This window comes from Neopelma chrysocephalum, unplaced genomic scaffold (assembly GCF_003984885.1).
Source record: "Neopelma chrysocephalum unplaced genomic scaffold, ASM398488v2 Primary Assembly neopelma1_108, whole genome shotgun sequence".
Taxonomy (NCBI): Eukaryota; Metazoa; Chordata; class Aves; order Passeriformes; family Pipridae; genus Neopelma; species Neopelma chrysocephalum.
The window spans coordinates 3,908,670-3,936,364 of record NW_020897773.1 but is presented as its reverse complement, the minus strand read 5'-3'; the positions used below and the strand labels follow the sequence as shown (position 1 = coordinate 3,936,364).

The 27,695-nt window shown below is 36.0% G+C and overlaps 1 protein-coding gene across 32 annotated transcripts in view; it reads left to right on the top strand.

Annotated features, from left to right (window-relative positions):
* Positions 1-402: 402 nt before the first annotated feature.
* The window catches only part of NRXN1 (neurexin 1), a 713,001-nt gene continuing 685,708 nt past the window's right edge, over positions 403-27,695 (top strand). For all 32 annotated transcript variants that reach the window (XM_027696600.1, XM_027696599.1, XM_027696611.1 and 29 more), the window contains exon 1: positions 403-1,903. In XM_027696600.1, the coding sequence (XP_027552401.1) occupies positions 1,165-1,903 (739 nt within the window). In that variant the 5' untranslated portion in view covers positions 403-1,164. The remainder of the gene's footprint in view (positions 1,904-27,695) is intronic.

The window sequence follows — 27,695 nt, the reverse complement described above, 5'->3', positions numbered from 1 at the left end:
TGCATGAATAGGACCCTGTAGCTTCACAGGTGCTGGTGTTTCCATGAATAAATTACAATAAAATAAATTGCAGAATAAACACCACCTTTTCTGTTTAACATTATTCTTGTAATAATAAAATATACTACTGAAATATTTGGAAGTTTTGGAAAGGTAAGTAGTTTATGTATAGATTATACCATAAAAATGTAATCTAGTATAAGCATGTACGTTAAGATTTAGGTTTAGCGCTGCAAGTTATTATAATTCCTCAGTAACTCCAAAATTACAGCAGCATTTTTCTAATGTCCAACAGTGGCTGAAATGAAAAAATAATCTCAAACATTCAATATTGTTCAACTTTATGATTTAATATGTTACGAGTCATCATTTCTTATTATTCTGTTTCAATTCCTTGCAGATTAGAAACAAAAACAATAGAGGAAAATCACCCCCCTGGATCTTAGCCTTGGCCTTTTGCAAGCAAACAGAAGAAGAGCTGTCAGGCTTTGCATGTCAAGTAGCCACTCGGCTGTTTGACAGCTTCTGGGTTTCAGCCCCATTGGGATTGAGGCAGCTCAGGAAACCACGAGCGATGAGTCCTGTCGTCTGCTGACGCTGCTCTAGCACCATGGCAGACGGTCTGTGATATGACAAGAGGATCCATGCTAGGGAGGCAGCGTTGGGATCAATAATTGGCTTCCTGGGAAACTACAGCTGGTGGAGAGGATGTAAAAAGAGGCGCACGCGTGCCAGGATATTGGTACAGCCTTGCTGAGCTGGTGGATCCACTTGGAGGAGAGTTTTGCCACTGATCTTGGTTTTTCTCCAGGTTTGGTAATGTTGGCTTTGGGGAAAATTTCTGCTGACTCACCCACCCTTGGACACCCTTTGCGGAGCCAAGCCGACCAGTGAAGAGACCAAACGGCGCCTTACCCCCACTGCGGGTCCCCTCCAGTGGCCCTTGGCACCATCCTGTGCCCAACCGCATCCCGTGGGGCACCCACAGCCCCCCGCCCCGGGGAGTCTCCCACAGTGACCCCCGCACCCGGGGCGGGGGTGAGTGTGCCTGAACCTCCCAGCGCAGCTGGTGCCCAGCAAGATTTTACCCTGTCTGCCACCGGGGCCCCAGTGCTGCCCCCCGCCAGCCCTGCCGCCCCGCTCGCCTGCCCCAGGCCGCGCAGGATGGGGGCGGCGCTGGTGCGGCGCGGGGGCTGCCTGCTGCTCTGGCTGGCCTTACTACTGGGCTGCTGGGCAGAGCTGGGCAGCGGGCTGGAGTTCCCAGGTGCGGAGGGCCAGTGGACCCGCTTCCCCAAGTGGAACGCCTGCTGCGAGAGTGAGATGAGCTTCAACATGAAGACACGCAGCTCCAGTGGGCTGGTGCTCTACTTTGATGACGAGGGCTTCTGCGACTTTCTGGAGCTCATCCTCACCCAGGGCGGGCGGCTACAGCTCAGCTTCTCCATCTTCTGTGCTGAGCCTGCCACCCTGCTCTCGGACACGGCGGTCAACGACAACCTCTGGCACTCTGTTGTCATCCGCCGCCACTTCAAGAACACGACGCTGATCATTGACCGAGCCGAGACCAAGTGGGTGGAGGTGAAGTCCAAACGGCGGGACATGACTGTCTTTAGCGGGCTCTTCTTAGGGGGGCTCCCGCCGGAGCTGCGGTCAGCAACGCTAAAGCTGACACTCTCCTCTGTCAAGGACCGGGAGCCCTTCAAGGGCTGGATAACAGACGTCCGGGTCAACTACACGCAGGCATCACCGGTGGAGAGCCAGGAGGTGCGGCTGGATGATGAACAGAGCCGCCTGTGTGCCAGGGAGGATGTCTGCCTCAACGGGGGCGTCTGCTCGGTGCTCAATGACCAGGCCGTCTGTGACTGCTCCCAAACGGGCTTTCGAGGGAAGGACTGCAGTGAAGGTAAGGTGCCATTTCAGTTTGCCCCACCGCCCCCCTCCCCATCACTCCATGGAGGGGACGGGTAGGAGGCCAGGCCTGCATGAAGTTTCATCTGTACGAGTGGATCTTCTTCCCTCCCCTCCCTTTCCATCATGTCCCTGGCTCCCCTCTTCCCCACCTTCTTCTCCCCGTCTTCCACGTGTCTCTGTGGTCAACCATGGTGCCATCACTCTTCTGTTTTCTGAGAGGCTGGGTGAGAGAAGGAAGAGGAGCAAGATGTTATTTGAATGTCCTCCGGGGATGAGGGGGGATTTGGGGTTGTTCTGGGCAAAGGGAAGATGGATCCTGGATACCAGATGTCTCCTGGGTGGGAGGGGGTGGTTGGCATCACACTCGGCTGGAGTTGAAGGAGGGGACAGGCATGCTTATCACAAGCAGCTTGTGGTAATTAGTCTGGGGAGCAGGGAAAGCAGTTCTGGGGATAATTTAACTGGATTCAGTGCAAAGATGACCTGGGTTTGGTTTTGTAGGGTAGAGGAGACCCAGAGTCCACTTTGTATTTGATATTTCCCTCTGCTATGTCATTGAAATAAAATCAGTGATTTATTTGTGAATTCCTGAAATTGTTGCTGGGGTAGAGTGGGATTAAACAGAGGATTATGTTTTTACATGGATGTGAATGGTACTGCTTTACAATGTATTTAGCAATTCACCATGCCAGTAGACAAGGAGAATGCAAAAGGGCAAGGGGGAAGTACATACTTCAAGACCGCAAAATTACTGAATAGTTTTACCAAGGAAGAGGGAGCTTAGAAAAATAGCAGTTTCCTGAATCCCATCTACAAATAAATCACTGGGTAAAATATGATTCATATTCAGTGCCCATTGTTTTTGGCAAATGGAAGGAATGTGAGCGTTTACTTTGCAGATGCATGCAGGACTCTTGTTTTTATTATTTTGTTAGTAAATGTACCATTGCTTGCAGCTCCCTAAGCATAGAAATTACATAGATTGTGTACCTAGAACAGGACGTAAAGGTGTATGAATGAAATAAGAGCAAATGTACCGAGGGAAAATATAATCATCATGTCAAAATTGGAGAGCAAAGACCTAAGTTTAAAATGTAAATATAAATAAGATATTATCAAGGCCAAATTAAGATCTTCACTGAGTGGCTGCATGACATTTATGGCTGAATAATTTGCCTTTAGCATTTCTATCAGATTTCACTTATTATAAGAAAGAAAACATCATTTGTGACTGTGCTTTATTATGTAACACCTTCTGTCCTTAGTGTCAATATTCAAAACACTACAGTCATTCTGCATCCTTTTACTTTATCAGCTGTTTATCTCTCATCTGCCATTTGTAAAAAATTCAAACCCTATTAATATTTAAAATAATTCTTAATAAGAGCAAATGATAGTTTCAGAAAATAAGGCATTTGTCCTTTCAATTGCACCCATTCCCAGAAACTGTAAAATGTAATGTCTTTTGTAGTAGGTAGATCATGTTACTGGATTTAGTATTTGGATGTCAATATATGATACTACATAATATATAAGTGTATGTACAATATTGAGTTGTCTTAGTTGGGCCCAAAAACCAAAAAGAAAATTGTGGGGTGTAGCAGCTTCATTAAAGCAACAATGGTAATTTAAATGCTATTATACCTTTACATGCCCTTTACACTAAAGCGCAGTTTATTTATTTGAAGTTATTTTGAACATATAATATTTATACAAAAATTCACATAATTGCGTGTAACATAAATCTGATCAATTCTTACCTTTACATAATAATAGGTTCAATATCCATTTTTAGGGAACATTTTTATGTTTAGATTGAATGTTAGTGAAATACATATTTATATTTATATATATTAAAAATTGTATGGAGCTTTTAAGAAGATGACTCTCAAAATAATATTTAGAATCCCCCAAAATTAAGGTAAAATGCTGACTTCATTTAAATACTGGTGGGTTTACAATTGACCTCAGTGGGATCAAGATTCTCCTCACATGTCCCTTGACCACTAAAAAGCCTTATAAAATAATAGCAAGACTTATAATTTTAGCATATTTAGTCAACAAAGGATCATAAAGTATTCAGATTCTGATTTCATTTGGAACAGGAGACAACATTTCCCCTGCTAACAATATAAATGGAACTAGTCCTACAGTTTGTATTTATTGATTGATAAAAGATAGTAACTGAAATTTCCATCAGTCAGGTTTTGATGAAGGGAATAGAAGCTACTTATATGTGCTACTGAAGATATTGAACTATTATAAATTATTTAATATTCTAAGAAATAGAAAAGGCAGAAGGATAAGTAAAGCCTTTATATCTGCCAAGAAAGAAACCCTGGCTACTGCTTAGTTTTTTGTAGCCAACATAAAAATTAGGCTGTTGTGCTTTGATCTTTTGTTCCCAGAACATGTAAATTTTCCACAAACCTTGGCAAGACATTGCCATTGCTAGAGGATCATCTCAGACATCTCATGCAATTATCTGGAGGGGTCTTTTGAGTTTTCACACTTACCCTTCTTTTGCTTTTTGTTTAAAAATGGTTTAGATTTTATCTGAAATTCTAGCCAGGTGTCCTAGTTGGTACCTTTTCTTTAAAGGTGAAAGATGGTCACTAACTTCGATATTCCTTGGATTTATTTTTTTTCCTTGGTTTTATTGTGGTTCTGTATCTCTGCAGTCTGGTAAGACACAGAGTCCCACAGTGTAATGAGGAGGACTTTAGGAATCAATATCAACAACAATAAAGAAAACCTTTTCAGAATTTTCTGTTCTGACTTGCATGTTTGAAAGTTTAGAAATAATAGATTTACAATCAAAATTTCAAGTCTTAGGATGCCATTTTGGATATAAGTTCAGTTATTTTCAGGAAAAAATCTGGTGATTTTTTTTCATATTTTCATCTTTGAAAATCTCATTAATGTTTCCTGCAGTAATTTTTTTCTTATAAGAATGAAATTCAACCAAGTTAGGTTTTTTTCGAAACACATAGTAATATAAATTATTTCCGGTAGGCTTAACTGGTTTTGTACCTGTCTAAATCAGGAGTAGCTTCATTTATGCTTTCTGAACTACACCAGTAAGAACAGTGGAAGCTAGGAAAGAGCCATTCACTCATGCCCTTTGTTCAAATAGGATCTAAATTCTCTTCAATGGGAGCTTTGGCATAAATCACAGAAAAAGGACTGGAGTTTTGCCTAAGTGTCAAGGATGTGCAGTCCACAACAGAGAAAATTATGCTCTGTAGCAGTTCTGTTGTCGATGAGTCCATGAGTAAAACCTCTACAGGTGTCCTCTAAAAGAGATAATAAAATCTCTATTTAGTACTGAAGAAGGCAAGGGAATATTATTTCACATAATAATAGTGACTCAATAGAAGGAAAAATAAAATTATAATAATAATTTTTATTAGGAATAAGATTAGCATTGAAATAAACCCCAACTGCCATATCAATTTTCTGATAAATTTTTGACACACATTGCAATATATTCAGTGAAAATTATAAGATTTCCTGAAATTACTCAAATTGGTATGGCTTGATTCTATGATAGGGAGAGCTGTGTATTAAAAAGACAGATCTTTAAAGTCAGATTTTTAGTGAATTAAGTCAAGGTCCTAGAAAGTAAGGAGGATACCTGATTCATATCAATGAACCTCCATCTTCCTCTTCTGACTTTGCTCCTTACACTAAAATTTCAAAACAAAAAACTCCTATTTTGCATATTAAATTAGTAAAATAGTGACTTTCTGACTTTAGACAAAAAGAAAAAGGTATAATTTTCATTTCATCCTCATTTATATAAAAATAACCTTGTCTAGTATCCTGCCTGAGAAAATAAGCCGATATCTCCAAAAGAAGTAGTAAAATACACATGATGCATTGATTTGGACGAATTTTCTCACTGATGCTAAGTTCTTGTCACTCCATGTCCTTCTGCTTTTCTATATCTGTAATTGCTTGAAAAAATTGCACACAGGATCATTTATCTTTTTAAAATATAGCTTGCCTACTTGCCTCAATATTAGTATGCTATAGAGACAATTGCTCAGTGAATTCAAAGTATTCCTGTTTTGAACATGTTTTATTTTAACCGTTCTACTGAGTTTCTGGTTCATGAGAAAAATGAGGAGTGTTCATGCAGCTGTTCACTGTAAGAGATACTCTTCCTTGTCAGATATTCAGAAGTTGATGCCAGCTATGGTTTGAACTGTGAAAGTGATTTTTGAGGAAGCAGTTCCAGATGTCTCTGGCTAGCCAGCATTTAGATTTGTTTGTTTGGGTTCTGAATATATTACATCAGTCTTTGTTGTGCATATTTCCTTTTTCACATGAACTTTTTAAAAAGTCATCCAATATTTATATATCTTTGAAAATTTTCATATTTTAATCCATTTAATTCTCTTATACCTTGAATGAAACATTTAAACTTCTTTTGACATTAATTGTCTGTTGCAAGATACATGTTTGAGTGAGATGCTGTTGAACTCATTGCCTTTAGTCAGTCTTATCAGAGTAGTCACCATGGTCTTTATTCTTCTTGAATAATTAGATAAATATACTTTGGGCTAGTAAATACTGTGAACAAAACTTTCCTTTTGATTTACACTTCAGAATTTTTACCTACAGCGTGCATCTCTATTACACGATCTGTATTCCTTCTGCGTGCTGAATTTCTTGTTAGTGCCAATGGCCACTGGGGTGATGTTGATTTAGAAGGAGGGGTAGAAATCCACCAGAGATTGTGCTAAGCTTGTGTTGTATTTAGCAATTATGTCATTAATTTAACAATAAGTTTTTTCACTTTATTTAATATTTTTAAATGGTGACTTTGTTGTCAGAGTAGAATCTTGAGCGCAGATAGTCAAGTGATCCAAAAGTCTTTCAGAACTGTGTTAAACCTGTGCCCTTCACCTTTAGTTGTATGAAAACACAATCCTTATATCAGTTTAAAGCACAATTTTGCATCATTTTCATAATGCAATTTGATGTATTATTTTGTTTGCCAGGATTCAGCATTATAGGATATTGATTTCAATATCTGTCTCGCGTAAAATCACAGGAATTTAAATACTGTGTCACTGGTAATTAGGAGTTGGCAGTCTGTTTTCTATTATCTTCTAAGGAGGTTTCTTGTTGAGTATTACTAATCCTTTCAAAATGCTGATATTTAAATACTTCCAAAAGACCACATACACATATAGCCTACATCTTGGTATCCCAGATCAATAATATTTTAATTAATGAGGTTGTTGCTTCCCTTTGTGCCTAGTTGAGGTGCCAGGTCCTTGTTAATTTTAAGTCTATATTGCAAATTATAGAAAGCTAATATGCTAGAAGAATTTACATCTAGCACCATAGGACCTTGTGTCAGATTGGTCCTATTAATTCAGAACTTCAAAAGAATATTTTAAAATTGTTTATATTTTAATGTTACTATGCTTCAAGGCTGACAGGCATTTTTGACCAAATGTACTTGACCTTTTGTCTCAGCTGCAGGTTGAGCTCCCTAGGAGTCTTTTAACAGTAAATGCTAGCCAAGGAGTTGTGGGAAAACATTTGGATTCCAGAACATATAATTTTATCCCATCATCATTACCAACCTGATGGATAGGAATGGGGAAACACCCTGGCAATTAAAACCAGTTCCTGATAGAAATAGCTTTATGTAGAGGCTGACATTAACATATATAGCTTGAAGGGTTTGTGCTTCTTTTAATAAACTTATTAAAATAGGTTGGTAATTTAAAACAAAAAGGTTCATCCGTCTCTCTTGGTGAATTTAATATGATGTTTTATCTTCCATAAAGCTTGGTAGTCCTTTCAGCAAACATGAAACCATACCAGCTTCTGAAAAAATGCTTTGTCCAATTTATTGCGCTGTAATTGAAAGTTGTGTACCTTTATAAACACATGATTTTACAGAGTAGTGAACAGCATTTTGAGGTGTTGCATACCTTTTTGTACCTGATTGTAAAGACTGAAGTATACTTCTTTCAGGGAATGATTTGGTAGAACATTGCAAAATACCTTTACCTGTGTTATATTGACTAGCAAATAATTGACTAGTGTTAATTGACTGGCAAAGTTAGGGTATGTAATACTTTGGTGCCTTTATTTAGTTCTACGCTGACCCAGGATCGTAATTTAATCTTTTGCAAAAGATGTGCACTTTCACTGAATGACAGTTTCTCTTTCTGTACTGTGGTGATGGTACCTGAGAGTACCACGAGCACTTTACCGGCCTGGATTATATTGTCAATTGTGCAGAACTCAACCTTGCAGCTCAGATGCTCTTCTGCCAAGCTAAAAAGTAGTTGTATGCGGTGGGTTCATGCTAATGTCTAACCATTCTCCTGGATCTTGGAGTAGAATCAGTAGAATCAATGAACACTTCAATGCACAAAATACCTGTGGTAACTAATGACCTAATGAAGTAGGGAAAAGCACGTGATTTTGATATGCCGTTGTTTTCTCAGTGAGCCTAGCCAGTTCACACCATTTCTCCAGTTTGTTTTCTTCATCTGTGAAGTTAAACCAGTGACACTCCATACATGCTTTTTTTGTACAATTTTTTCCTGGTCATCAGGTACTTAAAAGATCAGAATTTCTGTTAGGGATCTAGTAGGGGAAGTCAAGACTTGAAGCTCCCTTTACTGTAGTGCAACCACTTTGGTCTACAGAACTGATACTTGTCAGTTGGCTTTGAAGTTGCTGGCATTTCTGCTGCCTATCCATAGCTGAGTGTTCAGAATAGTGTGTTTTTTCTTGTGTACAACTCGTCTGCCACTGCTTTCCATTGGTCTGACTAGACACTGGAAATTATGTCAACTGCCAATCACATTTCCTTTGACAATTCAGCTCTTCTTATAGTCGTAACAGTTCTCATCCTTTGCAACATTACACCTGTACAAGAGCCATCCTTATTACTGTAAAAGGATCTAAGGTTTAATGTCTGAGGATAGCAAAGAACTCTGGTTCCAAGTCAATGACCCTATAATTTTTTTAAAGTTTCATTTTCTTCCTTTTTCAATGAGAAATCTGGGGGTGAAAGTGGGAGGTGGCCTCAGTCATGCCTGGTTTGAGCTTGTAAAGAAATGAGACGGGTATGCTGGCAGCAAATCTATAAGACCAGAGTTATATGATAAGAATTTAGATTTCTTTAATTCTATGCAGTGGATTATGAACCTAGAACTATTCAGCTAGGTCCTATTAAGCAGCAAACTTGGTGCCTTTTAGATAGCTGTAAAAAACATGTTCTGTTTTCATTTTTCACTGGAGTCAATTTGAAGTCCCATTGACTCAAGTTTAGAATTAGGGCAAACCTAATAACCTGCTGATTCTGAACTTATATTCAAGTGGGAATATGAAAACAGAGAGATCTAGGGCAAATTAAATAACCTGCTGATTCTGACTGTAGTATTCTTCTGGGAATATCTATAGAGAAAATGCTTTCATAAATTCTGATATTTATTACCATCATCATCTTCATGATTATAATTATTCATTAGTTTAATATGTGCCTTGTGAACCATGATAAAAGAGTAAAGCTATGTGACTAATTTTGTTTTATATTTAAGACACCCTGTAATTTGAGGAAAAATCTGTTTTACAAAAAAAAATGGAGGGTGTATTCACTAGAATCACTTTCAGGAGTTGCTGCCACTACAAACTGTGAAACACTGTATGTTGCCTATGTAGGTGTTACGTACTAACAGTCCTATGCAGGTGTGCAAGTTGCAGATTCCTTTTAGACTGTGCCTCATTGCACAAGGTCTTGAAACGAGAAGGTTTGACTTTTTGGTGATTTTGTCTAGAGAAAGGGCTTTGTGTTGCTCAAGACAGAGAAAGTAGATTGATGCTTCTCACAGTGCTGTCTGTTTGTAATTAAGGGAATGCATACAGGCTTTGAGGAGGTCACTGACATCACACTATGCAATTGAAGATACATGTCACAGTTCCAAAGTTTCTGAATTACATCTTAATTTCTGATACAGAATGATCTTCATGTTGGTCTTCTTTCTCTTCTGTGCTTTTTAGCTTTAACAAAAGATTTTTAAAAAATGGCACTTCTGTCAAAGGAGGTATTTCCGTTAGGAAATGACTCCTTGAGAAAGGTTGCATGTAGATATTATAAATTATATGTACTTTCTTTTGAAGAAGTGTATAGAAAATCATAAAATTAGTGAGCAGACATGGGATAAAGTTCTGTATCTCAATAATGCAATTTTCTTTAGAAGCTTATCCTGACTCTTCTTTGTTCCCAAAGGTGAGAATAGAAATGTTCACACACACACACACACACACATCAGCATTTATACAATGGGTGTCTGGGGCACAACTATGATGAATTACGATCTTGTGATGCAAAGATTATATTCATTATTAACAAAAATGTGTGAATTGGGCCCTATTGCTAGCGGAAAAAAAAAGTGCTCCTCTTAAGAAAGATATTATGTTTCCCCATTCTAAATCATGCAGGAGTGATAAAAGTGGTATAAAAAAGTTTGGATTCCACTGATTATTGCTCAGCATCGGGCTTACATTTTACATTTGTAAAATTATTTGTACATTTTACATTTTTAAAATCAGACTCTTAACCTGTAAGGTCCAGGGGCAGAAGTCAGAGAGGCCAGTGAGACACTGCATCTTCTTCCCAGACTACACACACTGCTATGTCTAAGCACAATGATTTTCAGTAAAAGAACTTTTTACCTGCTCTTGTTCCAAATTCATTGACAACCACATTCATGTTTACATCCAGAGATTTTATCTATTCTCTTATCATTGGCTGGATCCCATTTTCCTAAGTGTCATTGGAGTCTTTAAAAAGCAGAGTCTTTCTTGCACATTATAAATACCCACATCATTCAAATTTGCTACTCGGTCCCATATTACCCATTGTCATACTGTGAGTCATGCTGGTGGATTTTGTAAATCTTAAACCATGAAAGCATGCGCAGTGATGCAAGTGAATAAAATTTCCTTCCAATTTGTTCCCTATTAAAAAAAAAGAAAGAAAACAAACATAAACATATCCCTTGCAGTATAAATTAATGGTACCACAGAATTCAGAAGCAAAGATGCCTTCATTGAGTGGTGACTTTCATCCTTTTATTCTTGCTTGTGTTTAAGCATAGAATATAATATGTCTCTCCATTTTATTCACATTTGCATTAAAAAATAATAAAAAGCAGTTAGTGATGCTATATCTATTGTGATAATGGTATACCTAATTCAAAAAGCATGCCTCTAAGAGCTTAGTAATATTTAGTTCTTTTGATGTTTTACTTTAATATGGGATTATTGCTCCTTGCATAGCCTAAATATATCAAGTGAGCTGAGTACAGGTTTCGATGTTACTTAACTTTGCTCTTCCTTAGTTTCCTCATCAGAAATTTGAAAAATGGCATCTAAGTATGTCTTGGAAACTTGTCCTTGCCCAGTCTGAGCTCTCAGTGACTTTCAATCATTAGAAAATGAAGAAAGAGATACTAAGGACAGTGATTAACATAAGGAATTGTCTTTAGAAATCATATATATTATTCTGTAAAATATTTTAAAAATATTTTGCTTTGGTAGATTTGTCACATTCAGTACTACCTCTGTCAATTGATGGGCTAAAATAACTTGTTGCCTCTTGAAGTTAATATGTTAAGCCATTGTAAAATAAGAGTAAGATCAGAATCAGGTTCTCTGGTTAGGAAAAAAAAACTCCTTTCAACTGTGTTAATATTAAAACACCCCAAAACCTCATGGAATAAACAGACCTAATCTTGCTCACTACTATGTAAAACTACTTTGCAATCTTTATAGAAGTTTCCTTTGTCATTCAGATACATAGAAACATTTTATCAGCACAAAAATGGCTGTCGAGAAGCTTTGCTTGCTTGTTTCTGACACCTGCATGGTAACAATAATTACTTATTCCACTCTTTGGTTTTTCTCTTTTGTAGATGTGGAGTAAGAACTTGCAATGCCGTTTTCCCTTGTAAAATTGTAAATTAATAGCTAAAAAAAACACAAATCATATTTTATCCTCACTTTCACTCCCATAGAGGAGATGACCTATCCTCTATTAAAATATTTGCCCTTTGAAAATAGACCGTCAAGTGCTTTTGTCATCTACGTGTTTGAATCAATCTTCACGCTCCCTTGGTTGTTCTTAGATAACCATTTAGTGCACAGGTTTTTAAAGTGCAGCTCAGTATGGCCAGTTTGCAACTTCTCTAATCAGCCTAAGTCATCAGTGTCGGTCTAACATGTATGAACATCCTGCACTCAACAATTATGCTCTGACAGTAGTACTAAGTTTATAAAACAAAGCACGTAGAAGCTGTGAACTGTCAGGACAAAAGATACTGTGCAATTTTAATTTCATCTGTTTCTGAGTATCCATTATGAAATAACGTTTAATTACATGATCATATATCACTTTATCCTCAAGCTTACTGCCTCGTTCAGTGCATAGGCTGATAATAAGTTCTTCAATATTTTGTTTTCTCCTTGCTGTTCAGTTTGTAGCCCTGAGCCTTATTTATCGTCCGTATTCGAATCAGCTCTGAAGAGAAATTAGTAATTTTTCCCTGGGCTTTTCTAAGGTTTTCATAGCAACATCTGAGCTGCTATGCAAATATTAGAAATTACACAATGCCCATGTAAGATGACAGATGCTATTAACCCATTCGTAGAAGAGAATGAGGCAAATGAGACTGCAGGTAAAAACATTCACTGAGTGCCCATCTGAAGTTTTTCTGATTACTTTGCATATAATACCACATACTTTAAGCATCCACTATGACTTCAAAGTACAGCTCTCCCTGCCTTCTTATTAGAGGTTTGAGTGATCAGCACTGCATATTCTGGGATATTCAGCACGGCACAGTCTCCAAAGGTACAAATATCCTGAACAACCTTAGGAATGACCACCCAGAAAATGCCTGTCTTTAAAAACCTGACTAAAATCACATGGTATTTTTAGAAGAGAAGGGGATAGAATATATTTCTTCCACATAGCATTTACGTCTCCTTGCTATGAGGTACGCCCCACTCCTTTTCAGCAAGGTCTCATGTGCTGCAGGGGCAGGTGCACTGCTCATTGGCACAAGAGCTTTCTTTGGTACTCGGTCATTACTTATTGCTAAGAATAGTCCTGTGTACAGATGAAGTGAAGGAAGCTCTGGAGACAATTGCATTAAACTGTGTAATTAAAGGCTATATCTTACCCTATATGAATAAAGTAGATGGATCTAAGTTGTGTAAGAAGCCTTATGTCTCAGAGCTGCTATTTTTGCCTTTGCTGCCCAAAGAACATTCTTTCAAGATAGTAAAATAGTCAGTGTGTATAACTTTTTTTAGGTTTTAAAGACTTGATTCCCACGCAGACATCTCAGCCCCAGCCATTGTGCTTTCTGCACTTGAATGAGGAAGCTCCCTTTCCTCAGGGCCCACTCCCGGCAGGGAAGTTGCTGTTGGATTGACACTTCCCCCGGTCCAAAACTGGGTAGCTGGACCTAGCATAGGCTACAGAGGCCAAGAGGACCTGCTGAGGCTGAAGTTAACACAGTGTTTCAGGAGCTGACTAGTACAATCCAAGACATCTCCATCTCCACTAATACTGTGCAAACATATTTTTGAGAAAATTTGCAACTCGAACAGATTGTCGTGGGTTTTCAAGGGGTTGACAAAAGGCTCAAACACGAAAGTCAAGTTACTCCTGCCTAAATGTTTTTTATATTTCTGCTTCAAAATAAGACTGAAGTTGAAAGGAATCAGAATGGAAATTAAAGTTACTTAGAGTCCCCTTGGGGAGATACTACTGCTAACATAAATGTCAGATTTTCAGTTGAGATTTTTTTGTGACTAAATAAAATATATTTTTTTAAGACTGAAAAAAAAAGAAATAAAAGACTTGGACAAAATTGTTTCAGTACATTTCAGAACCATTTTTTCCAATGAATTGAGTTTTTAAAATAAAATACAGGCATGGTATTTGCACATCTGCTTATCAGTGTTGCCATTAAAGCTCCCTAAAATTATTTCTTAAACTCTACCTGTAAAAGTTGTATATAAGGAGTAGTATAGCCACAGTACAATATTCTGTACACAAGACCCAGAAATGCAGTGTTTGTCTTTGATGTGAGCAGCCAATATTTTTAAGACACTTATGTCTTTATAAGAGCTACATTTATTAATGTTCCAGGTCCTTTGAACACGCCTTTATTATTGTTCTCCTTATGCAGAGATGGTTACTTTCTCTATGTACGAAACTAGTTTCTCTTTCTTTCCCTGTGTGTTAAAAAAAATTATGGAGATAAAAAATATTTATTTTCCCTGTTCCTTTCCATGATTTATATATGTTATACTATGTCCTATTTGCCTAGAAAGAAGACAAATAAGAATCTTTCAGGGCAGGAGGTGACACAGAATAAAGTCACAGTCAAATTCCCGGTGAATTTCTTTATGATCACTTAATTCAGAGATGGTCCCACTGTATTTAGTTGGATTATTTCTATGAATAATTTTATCCCCTTGATCTGCAGTGTAAATTAATGTGTGTACTAGTAAGCTGCAGATAACGATACTTATTTGAATAATACAATATGGCTATTTAAAAGCATATGATTATCCTATATGTTACCTCATGGTATTTAATCATCTAGTGACATTTTAAGGAATATTAAATGTTATTACTCCCACTGATTTAAATGGGAGTATGTGTGTTAGAATGAATAGAATATTTTTTAAAATAAAAAAGTGCAATGATCAAAAAAAGAATTTAAAATTATAAATATATATATTTATAATTTTTAGAGATAACTATTCATGGTTTTACATATCATAAATGTCATACCTAGTATGTAATCTAATTAGATTCATCTTTAGAAATGCCTTTTTTAATGAATAATGATGAATTTAAACTCAGATGTCTGTGTGCATATAAATTGTCTTCAAGCTCAACGTATGTGTCATTTACCACCTTTTTGCTGCATTTTATAGAAAAGAATTGTAGTGCTGTTTCTTTATGAAAGCTTAAATTCTGCAGCAAAATACTACCAGTCAGAAATCCAAGTCCTATGTAACATCCCTAAAGGCTATTTTTTGCTAAGCAATGAAGGGAGTATAATTTAATACAGTCTGATTTTACTGTCATTTAAAATATGTCCCTAGCTCAGCAGTACTGCTCTGCAAACTTTTTTTTCTTTTGAAATATAGAAGATATATACAAAGAGTGAAAGAAAAATTTAGTAGACTAATGGGACCATAGGATATCAATAAAAATGTATTGACAGTGCGATCACCATTAAATCTACTACCTGCACTTACCAGACTTATCTTCTGTGATTATTTACAGCATTCATGCATTTCATAAACTGGCTAAAAACTCTTCTCAATTTAATAAATATATAGAAAACAACTTGTCCTAAATATAACTTTACAAAGACTCCTAAATTTAAAAAAAAAAATTAAAAATTAAAAGCAATACTTCTGTTATTAACAAGAGGTATTTCTATTTTACAATTGTTAAAGTGTTGTCTCCAGGATTTATAACAGTAAGATTAAAAATTAGGTAGTCTTCAGTATTTTTTAAATTGATGCAAATATTATTTTATGTTCGAAATGTTCATTTCTAACAGCAAATGAACCTAACTGCTCTAAGTGAAACAGTATGGCCACTGCAGCTAAGGTTAATTCTCTCTCACATCTGCCCCCAACACATGGAAATTGTGCTGCAGCTTGGTCCTACCACAAGGGTTTGGGTAAAGAGAAATTATTCTCTAGGGAGGACTTTGCTAAATTCAGATTGTTTGGATAGAGCAGTTCCTCTGGCCATTCTGCCAGTTGATTCAGAGGGGCAAATTGGAGTTTTCTGATAGCAAATATGCAGTAGCGTAAGGGGAGCCAAGGTCTTTGCCCTCTCAGCTACAGGAGAACTGGGCATGTGACTCTTGTATACATCTCTTTGAATTTCTGTCCATATAGCTGTGATTGATTCCTACAAGCATTATTTATTATCAATGTTCTGGCCAGAAAAAAGAAATATTTTAGTTATTTGAAAAATATTTTCTCTCTTTTAAAAGGAATCTGTTTTCAAAGGTATATAAGGTAAAACTTATCTCTCAATATGCCTGGTAGCCTCACATTATATGTTAATAAAAATCATGAAGTTTTTCAGTTAAATTTGGGAACTGGATCTCCATTTTCTGTAACCCACTAGCATCACTTTTAAATCAAATCTTAGAAAACCTCTTAGTAACAAAATTTTCATAGCTGTCAAAAGTATTTTTGAGAGTTGCTTTCCTTTTTCCTGCATTCTAACCAGGTTCCTGCATTTATTATTTTTTTTAAGTTTTTCAGCTGAATTTCAATATGAATTGGTGTTTTCTCTGACTTTATACAAAGGACAGCTTGAAAACTGTTGATAAAATAAGAGACTGGCAATGTTGTTGAAACAAACCTTTGGTAACCAAATAAATGATACCGGGAGAAGAGTGTAACAAAAATATCTGGAATTTTATTAGATATTACAATAGTATATTGTGCTTAGCCAAATTGCAGTGAATTATTGGTCTCTGAATGTGTTGTGTACTGCCTGTGTCTAAAGGGTGTGCAACAGTCTCGCCACGAGTCTCATCCTACACTTCTTCCTGCAAGTTGTTCTTTCTGTTGATTTTGTTTGATAAGAACTGTATGATACTCAATCTACAACCAGCTGCAAGTTCTCCTCTGAAATGCTGAGTTCCTTCAGAAAATCATTTTAATTGTGATAGTGACCTTTGCTTCTAGGGTTTGCAATTGGGTTTTGTTTTGCAGAGTTGGCTATGGTTAAGAAAAACTTATTATGAAACAACCCCTTTTAGCTTTGTACCCAGATAGTATTTCTTCTTTAGAAACTGGATCCTTCATAAATGATTACATCAGATGAATGGTAGACATCTGGAAGCATAAAATGGAAAAATAAAAAAAAAGAGATGAAGAACTGAGAAGTAATTAAGTACTGGAAATGGGATTTGGAATTGCTATTTTATTTTCACTATTCTATTACAAGTTCTTTATATATCTCAAGTATTTAATCTTCCTCACAGTTTTTCATCCATAAAATAAGGTCAATAATATTCACTGCCTTCTTACCATTCCCTTTCTGTTTTGTTTAGTGGTGTCTGAGATTTCAGAGCATATTTTGCTGTATTCCTACCAATACCTCCTAGAAGAGATGATGATCTAACTTATGGTTTTAGAAATTACATATTATATACAATATTGAGCTGTAGTTAAGATACAAACATTGGAGCAAAAGTAATGAATAAATTATTGTAACTTAGGGTATTCCAGATTGCTTTAGGGGCAACTAAGTTCCTGATGTATTCATACATATTCTTTATAAACAAATGTTCTTCTTTGGAATAACCAATCTGGGTCTGAATTGTGGCTTGTTTCTCAAAGCATGACATGGCAACTGGATCTGTTAAAAAGATTAGTATATCCTTGAGTAAAAAGATGTTTATTTGTAAAGAGGTCCTTCAGAATTGTACCATCAAAAGATTTTTAGTTTTATCTCCTTTGCAAGTAAAAGCAAAGATGGTTTTTGGGAATGAACTGAAAACCTCCTAAAATATGTGTAAAATTATATTTTATTAGGACAAATGTCACCTGATAAGAATTTTCTTAGGCATACTTCACTGTAATGGTACTTGCTGATGGTATTCTTTGAAAGATTTTAAAGCTTTCCAGCAAAAAGTGTTTACAAAATGTCATAAAATGTCCTTTGTAGTAACAAAAAGGTGAAAGGGAGAAACAGTGATTTTCCTTAATACCTGGTTACATAAAGGCTATTTTGAACAAAACAGGCTGATTAGCTAGTAAAAAGGAAAAAAGCGCTCTCCTAAATTTCTAGCTTTTTGGTTCCTCTGCTACTAGGAATTTGCCTACAAGCATAAGATGAATTCCTTCATCTGTATTTGAATTGAAATGAAGATCTGATTTTCATCAATGTAACAGTGGAATGATTCTCCTCGGGCAATCTCGGAAAGGAAGAAAATATTCTTTCTGATTTCAAAAATTTTTGGATCAAGGGGTTTGGTTCTACCTCACACTGCTTTAGCTCTCTTTCAGAGAAGTTAGTTATTATTGTTCACAAAAAATATATCCAAATTTGTTGCTTTCACTAACTATAGAACAGTTTATGCAGAAATAATTCTAATCTGATCTTTATATAATGAAATAATGTTATGAAGGTCTCAAGTATATGTAGCTTAAATGACTTTAGCTATAACATTTGATGCCATGGATGTCTCATGAGGGTATCTTTAGATAGCAGTTAGTAGAGTAACAAGTAATTCACTTATTTTTCATGAACCATGGTTAGATGTGTATAAAAGAATGGATAGACTGCCGAAATATGGACTATATGGAAACATGTTAACTGGAACCGAACAGACAGTCCATTGTTTACCATTTAGATAAAATGACTAAATAGAGTGTATGACACCTGAGTCATAGAAGATAGTCACCTACCTACTTAAGAATGCAAAATCTGCAGGAAAAAGAACTGATTAAATATATGTGAAAGGGAATCATAGATTGCATTCCAGTTCCTGGGTTGTTAGATATCACCACATGCTAGATGATCATGCATAGCCACTGCTGTTCTGCCTCCTTTTCATGGGTACATGTGCATAATACATTCAGCTGGACTGCACAGCTAAGCAAGGCTAATAAATCGGATCACAAGAAAAGAGTGATTAAATAGAAGCTCTGTCTAACGACACAGACAAAATCCCAGAATGAGCAATCCACAGTGCTGACCCAATGTTCTCAATTTCAGTTTGATTTTAAGTAGAATGACAAGGGGTTTTGAGAAAGCAAAGCACTTTGGCTAAATGAAGTGTCAGCAAGTTTGTGATTGCAGGAGAGAGCATGGAGAATTCAGTCCTTTAAATCTGTGAGCGAGTGTACTGAACATGTAAACCCATAATGAAGGGGAGAAGTTAAATATTATCTAGCTGACATAAATATTTAATCATTAATGGAATACACAAAGAAAAACAATAACAAATGGACCAGTTACTCGGTAGTGTAGAACAGATTACTGGTGTTTGAAATAATATGTTATAGAGTAGAACAATGCTGATATGTTTATTTTATCTTCAAAATCTTTTTATTCTGATACTTTAATTTCACTAAGTAGTGAGGAAATATAGAGTCAGTAGCTTTGAAGACCGTAATATTACTCTGCTCCATCCTCTGGAAAAAATAAATCTTTGTTATAATTCACGCATGTACTCAAGCATATTTTTAAATGGAAATAACCATAAACATAACAAGATTTTATGAGTTTTTCTAGGCACAGAGTATACTTATTCACCTCTCACAAGGTCTGTAGGAATTTGCTGACAAACTTTCTTTTGTGCCTTTGGTTACCATACCAGCTCCAAGAAGCAATCTGTCACACTACACAGGTATTTCCTAATCTTGCTAAACTATGGCAGAATATATTAAAAGGTAAAACAGCATATCTTCTGTGGTTCATTGCCAGATTACATTATGAGTGCGTCATATTCCTTCTCACATCTTCCATTTTCATAGCTGTGTGTGTTGCCACCATAGGATCGCTGGAGGTAGAGTACATACTTAATGGAATAGTTTATGCTGGATCTGATACACCATTCCTAGGAAAAAAAAATGAATTACTCCTTCTATGAGACAACTAGTAATCTCTTTCAAAATGTTGCATTCCCAAATTCTGAATACTGTATTTTTTAGATTGCTCGTAAGATTTGCATGTGCCAAAAACCTGTTGCTACCTTTGATTGGCTGTTTTCAATAATGGTCTTGAACAAAAATTACATGTTCACTTCCTTAGTAGAAAATATATATTTCCTTTGGAGGAAACATATGAAAGGATTGTTTCCTCTCTATTTAATCTATACTGCAAGGTTCTATTTCAGCAAATGATGACACAGCACTTTTTTAATTTTGGGGGGTGGGGAAAGACATGCATTTTTATTCTACTGAAACTGCTTGCCTAAAAAGAAAATGTTTGGAGTCTGCAGGAATGTATCAAGTTTTTTCTGTACCCTTGTCATGAACCAGTTTTTAGCAGACACTATTCATCAACAGAAATTTGGGAATATTTAGGTGATATTTAAGAGACAAGATTATATGTTTATTTAGGGTTTCCTTGTGCCTCCTTTAAAAAACTCTCAAAATACAAGTAGATTTCAAGCTGTGAAAAAGATAGTCATTAGATTTGGGACTTTGAATTCTGATCTAGAGATTTTGTAAATTTCTTTGAGAATAATACCAAATTGGCAATTGATAATTAAATCACGTCAGCAATGAAGCAGCAATAAATTTCTGACTGTTTTATCTTGCCACAAACTCCACATCCTCTTCGCAGATCCACCGAGTAATAAATTGCACAGTGCAATTTCATTCAACAACTAACTTGAGATAGAATAAAATCCTAAAGGTTTTATACTTAACCATTAATTGATAATAACATGCTAAATTTCAGATATATCTGTCTGTATATATTTCAGATATATATTTGGGGACTGTATTTGATTTTTTAAATTCAGTCTTCTTTAAATGTCAGTGGATGTGAGTGTCATACTCAATTTCTACCTGGATCTACTTTCTCATAAAAAGACTAACAGACTTGGTTTTATTTGCTCTAATCCCTATGCAAAGATGTTAAGGAGGATTAGGTTATTCTTGGGTGAAATATAATTTCATTGTATTTTTAGAAATTTTATTATATAAAAATCTTTCATGAGCTACCTGACTTAAACAGCTTGACTGTCAAAACTTTCTAAGTATGCTCAGGAACAGATTTTTTTTCCTTAAGTCCTCTTAAGAGGTCGCATTCTCTCTGTGCCTGAAGTGAGCCTGAGGGACTATTAGCTTGTGGTCTGTACCATATTTGCAGTGCATTCAAAATATAAGAATTAATGGGTTAGTGGGTTCTGCACTAAATACCATTTTAGTATAAAATTTTCATGGCATTTAAATCCAGGAAAATTTTGTCACAAAGTTTGTTTGTGGATTTCGTGGTATGGTTGCACCCATTCTGATGCATGAGAGTTCTCTTGGATCAAATAATGATAAAAGCAATCTGACATCATTTGTGCCCCTTGTGATCTCAAATGCTTAATTGTTGTTTGTATTTGCATTACTCCTTCTGGTACGTGCCTGTGAAAGAAAGGCTTAACAAATAGAAGTTACCTAGCTTGCTGAGGGAATGTAAACACATTGTTTTATTCTTTATTATCCCACTTGGATCTAGAGATAAGATCTATTTTTTTAGATTGTTTCCACGAGGACCTTGTTGATTTGTCTCTTCCATGTAGAATCATTATTGTCCTGCACTTCTCTTTTTGACAAGCCAGAATATTTTTATTTGAATTTGTCTTCCACTTAGAGAGAAAAAGTGTACTGAGAAGGATAATTACATATGAAAGGATTACAAATTATATAGAATAAAGAGTACTGAAAGGAGAATTCTTATAGAATACATGTGAAATTGAAACAAGAACTATATTTTGTGGAGCATTTCCTAATGAATATTATATGTCTGTGCTGTGAAAAGATAAAAATGGATATAACCAGTTGTATGAAAAAAAGAAAGTATCTATTTCTTGTTATGGAGATACACCAGACTTCTGAGTGGCAAAATGAAGGACATATTTTAAGCTCATTGATTAAAGGTCAGTATAGAATCCAAGGAAAATGAAAGAAATCTACCACTCAGGTGTGCTCTTAAAAGCAGCAAAATAGGATTCTTGCTTCTGTGAGAGATGAGATTGCTGGAAATGCAGTACAAGAGCTCTCTGAGGGGTAAGACCTTCAAACTGGCCATTTCAATGAGTAGCTATTCTTGAGGAAATTATCAAATAAACTAACCATATGGCCAGTCTGGAGCATGGGAAAAAATAGTAGTAAAGCAGCAGGATGCTGTTGGACTATATATTGTTTTACTCAGAACAGGTGCTTTCACATTATATTTAGGAAGTGTCCAAGAACTAATAACTGACAGCAATGCTAAGGTCAGAATCTGATAGCAGCACTGAATGTATCTTATCTTGGGAAAGCTAGCTATAAGGTACCATTTTCCTAGTGGATATCCTGGAACTTAATCTCTGAATAGGTGAAGATTGTTCTGTTTTATGTTTATTTGACTCTCTATCAACTAAAAAAGTGTCCCCCCCCATTTACATTTTTCTCTTCACTCTTCTATTACCTTTACATTTCTGTTTTATTTTTGTGTTCCTCTTGTTTGTGCTCTTTTTTCTTAGTCTTGCACTTTAATTCTTTAATTCCTAAAATTTAAATAAAGCAGCCAGAAAGAGTCAAGTCCAGTAACATTCCATGTTCTCATGGCTTGCTTTTCCAAACGGGCTGGTTCAGACTTCTGAATTTGTTGATCAGAGCAACCGGTCAGAGCCTTCTGTCAGGATACAAGTCCATCATCACAGAATGCATTTGCCCTCATTTTCATTTAAACTTCTGCAAAATGATTGTTTTGACTCTACACCATGTGAAGTGTGGAGCTGTGTGAAGGTGATTATTTAATCTGAATTGAACAACATTTTTAAGCCAGTAGTGTATACATAGTTATACACTGTGTGTAGACAGTGTAGTATACATACTACAAGACTAGTATCTCTAAACATTTCCAGATTGTGTTAATCTGATTATATCATTTGGGTTTTATCTGCCACAAATTTCATGCTTTAGAAAGATACTAGTTAATTGGTCCAGGTTCCGTTGAAGTATCACGAAAAGCCTTCAGGTCAGTGTAAACATTTGTTGAAATGTCTTGCTGACTTTTCTACTGGACTATGACTATATGCTTCCTATTGGTTCTGCTCACAATTGTGTGCCAAAAAATGCCATATAATCTTCACTTCAGCACTTCTACAATCTGCTGGTGATATCTCTGTGAAAGTCAGCTGCACTCATTTCACTGCAGGGCTCCTTCTCTTTTACTTCACGTGCCATTCCAATTTAAGAAGATATACCTGTTACTATCCATTACTCTTTTTTTTTTGTAAATGAATATAATATTCATCTTATGTTGATCATGTTCTCCAGAAATGACAGGATGTCTGAGATTCCCATGAAGTTTCCTTTTAGCATTCCCCAGTTATCACATCGTCTGATTTGCATTGCTGATTCTTTTTTGATGTTGAACAACATTCCACTAAAATTTCCTCCCTCAGATATTTCATTCTTATACTAAGTCAGTATTACTCATATTCCTTATTGAATGATATTAAACACAGTAATAAAGATAAGGAAATATACGTAGCAATTATAATTGGTTTTAGATGGCCTGTATTACTGCAGATGGCTTCTGTAGTTCTGAAGGGTTTATAGGAAATACTTTATTCCTTTAGAATCTCCTTGAGTTCCCTACCACTCCCCTTACTGCTATGTCTTCCCGTTTCTGTTCCTTAATATCAATTCCTTTTCCATTTCTCCATTTCCAATTTTCAGTGATGTTTGCCTCGTCATTTCAACCTTCCCAGTTTTACCCCCAAACTTTGTTTTCTATAAAGACCTGACTAAGAGGTTTACTATTCAAGGGGCTCACTCTTCTTTATTCAGTGTATTTATTCTTTTGCTTATTTGTCTCCTTTGGACAACTCTCTCTGGCCTTCGGTCACTCCTTGTAATGATTATTTCTCACCCACAGTGAGAAAAGGTGTAATTTCATGTAATTTCTTTTTATTGCTGTCTCCAAAGGTGGGATTTAGAAAGCTTTAACATGGTGGCGTGTTGTAATGCTGCCTAATCTAATACAAAATACACTTCAGTAAATATATATCATATAGTTTCTTATAAATGTACCTAGAAAGTGACACAAATGGAACAACAGAGCGCCAGGACCTCTGGCTCAAAGTTGTTAATGCAGTTCTTAAAAGAAATCTATATGCAGTATTACAGAGCTCTCATGTCTTGAAAATCACGTTGAAACAAAACTGAACACATTTTATATTGAAAAAGTTAAAACCAAACTGCCCACAGAAGCTATTTTGGGTTCCCATGTTTGGATTTGACACAGAAGCAGCGCGTGTGGTTTCCAGTGCACGCCCTGTAATGCAGCTGTTGTTGTTTCTTGTCCTCTGAAGCAAGGTTCTCTGCTGGCAGAGAAGCCTCACCAGTGTTGCAGGGAATGCTCCAAGAAAGACAGCTGCCCGTGACTTCTGTGAAATGCAATTGCCTGTGAAGATCAGCAGATAAAGTGAATGCAATTTCATTCTAAGTGATTCTGAAACCCACATTGGACCTGTAGTCAAAAAGCTAACTTTGCTTTTATCTTACCACTCTAGCGCTTCAGTCATGGACAGGTACAAGTGAGTTATTAACAAAAAAACCCACAAAAACAACTAAGGCTTGATTTGGGGTGAGATTTTCACTCTTTAGAACCAAAATAGCTGAGGAAGTAAAAAAAAATTAGTCCAGAAATCAAGGGCAAAAAGAAAGGAATTAATCAATTTACCTCACTAGCAACGCATTATACATCACCAAGAAGAAAATAAAAGCAATGAGAAAAGGTCTAATGATGTAGCTTATAACTTGCAGATTGCCTGTTTGTGAGACATAAAAATCAATTATAGTCTGTAAAGATTATAATGGTATCACTGAAGGTTTGGAAACACTGTCTGTCATTAGAATTCACGATGGGATATATTAGCCTTTCCCTCTGTAAAGATTTTACGTTCATCATTTGACAATGTGGAGGCCAGGTAGGCTAGCTCAGCCCGTGAGTTAGTCTGACATGAGGCTGAAGCTCGAGGAAGCTGAGGAGCTCCTTATGGCAGAGCTTCCATTACCTGTGACAGCGCTTTACCTGGCATTTCCCATGGAAGTGGAGTATTTCCTTTTGTTTTTACTTTTCTCATTGTCAAGGAAAGAATGAAAGGAACAATCTATCCCCTAGCACTGAAAACATAATAAAAACATGGGCTAAACTCTGTTTCTAACCTGAAATAATTAAGGAGGCAGACAGTCAAGGTCTTTCAGCAACAGCTAACGAGGAAAGGAAGCATGGCAGCGCATTGTGTGCCTGAGCTCAGGAGAGAGGGAATACATTTATCCTTTTAACATTTGATCTCCTTTATTTTAACCTTTAATTACATCAGTGACTCTGTATATGAGAGGGGAATTAGAGCCTATTCTAAACTGTGAATTTTAAAACCTGTTTCTCTATAGGGATAAATAATTTATACAGTCTTGCAATCCAGCAATTTAATGAGCCCTTATGTATGAAAACAAATTTATAGCTCTTCTTAGCTACTGCAGAGCTATTCAGTAAAAATATCTGGGGTGAAAACAGGCAGAAGTTGTGTACAGCTTCTGGGATCTTACTTGAATTTTAAAAAATGGTGATGCTGCGATAATTGTCTTCAGAATTGTTAAATTACTGTTTGACTGCTGTAATGAGCTGGAGCCACCAAATATATGTTTAGTCCATGATTATCTAATCCTATATCCTGTATAATACAGGCCAAACAATTCCACGTGGTAATTTTTTAAGGAAAGGGAAATTCAAAGGAAATTACCTTACATATAACTCTGAGAGTTTAAAGGTGAACAAAGTTTTATTGAATTTTGTTTTATAACTAAAAGTCTCTCTTAAAAACTGAAACAGGAATGTGCCTTCAGGAAAACGTGGTGTGGAGACACAGAAAACAATGTTTACCACTCCCATCTTTTACACTATCTCTAGATGATCCCTACTACTGGGTTATACTAATAGAAAATCTACTTCAGAAAGCATTAAGTTTTCTTTTAATTTTGAAGCACAAACTTATTATAATATGCCTACTGATTAAAATATGCTTACACATAGCTGAATGTTTTTTTTAATGAAGTGATTCATCATTAGAATATTATTAAGAATTTTAATGAGATACTCCCACAGAAACATGCCAGTTGTAAGAAATATTTCATCAGAAATAATCCTCATTTTAGTTTAGAAGCAGAGAGCTACATCCCTGCAGCATCAATAGTTTAGTGGCTAGGGCATTTATCTCCAGTGCCTGTTTTTTTGAATAAATTGGATATATATATGTGTGTGTGTGTGTATATATATATATATGTAAAAAATTCTCTTTAGAATTAATTTTACCTGCCTGGGCAAGTGCATTTCATATCAAAACATAAAAACATGAACATGTAAAAAGATGAAAGGGACCTTTTTTTCTTCTGGGTGAAAGCAATCTGAAAAAGCCTTTACAATTTTTCTTGAAGTTAAGTTGAAGTCTTAGCTCCAGTTGCAGAACATTAGAGAGAAGATCCTTTAAAACTTAGTGTATTATTGAGCACGTTCTTCTGACAATGTCATATGCAAGGCATACGAACTTCATAGTGGTATTTGTGAGGATGTCTTTTTCTAGAGCCACACCTATCAAGGTGCCTGAGATGACCTGTCTTTCCCAAAAATGATGACTTTTTCAGTGGACAGAGAGCAACAGATAGGATAATGCGTATACAAGCCGAAAAGCCATATCTCCGTTCCTCATAGTCCTTAGAGATTAATTCACAGTAATGCTTTTATTCCCTACTTCCTTGTAGTCATAAAAGAAGAAAAGAAAAAAAAAGTGGAAAAAAACAACAGAAAGCATCAAAGAGTTGGTAGCCTGCTGTATAAGTTTGTTTTGAAAATAATTTACCTATGTTTTACCCTTATGCAATAAGTATGTTTAAGCCAGTGTCTTTATAAATTAATGTCAGGACATTTTGGTAATCACTTGTGTTGATGGGAAAACTCCATGAAGGACACTGCCTAAGTCCTGTTAACTATCAAATAGTGATTTCCTTTAGCATTTATGATTAGCACTGAAAGGCAAGATTTGAAGAAATCCTACATAAATGTGTGTCACATTTTCACATGGAATTGCTAAAGTTCCAAAATCACTTGACCCTAAACAGATCTTTATGCCTATATTTTTCTTCATTTATGACATCTGTTTGTCAAATCCTGGCCCCATCGCTTTTAATTTAAATGTATGAATGCTTCTGGCAAGTAAAAAGGTAAGCTCCTTCTCATGCATCAGTCAGAAAGCAGAAAAGACACTTGATTTCCCTTGTTCAGGACATCTATACTGATATTAAGCTATAGAATGGCTGCCTTGTTTCAGTTGACTTACTTGAATGAGGGATATAATGCCCAAATGGCTTGGTCCTTGAAAGTCTCTCTGGGAGTCAGCAGGTGTTAAAGAAACTAGAACCTTATTGAGCATTTAACATATAAGTCTGGAGCTTTAAGTTATATTACCCAAAAATGGCATAGCCATTAGTATATCATTGCATTCATTAGTTTTTCTGACCACTTTGGGACTGCTGCTTACTCACCTGCAAAGGAGAATTGGTTATTTCCTGCTTTTAAAAGTACTACATATGCAGGTTTTCAGTTTTAATTTATGTAATGTAGTTAAAGAGACACTCAGATATATCTATAGTATCTGAATGAGTTAATATTTAGGAAGAGCTGACAACTTGTTATGTTAGAAAGAATTTGATATATTTATGTAATTTTTTAAGATTCTTTTATAGCCACATTGGCTTAGACTCTAACAATTTGTGTTCCGTAACATTTTCTAACTGAAGAACTTGAGAGAGAAATATCCCTAAAAAAGGACATATAAGAGAGTTATTTTTCCTTTAAATTAGCACAGAATACTTTCTGTCATAGCAGAACATTTAGTGAGCTAAATCTTGTTTAGAGGAATACCTGAAAGATGTGGAAGTAGTAAAAGGAAGAGTGTAATGAA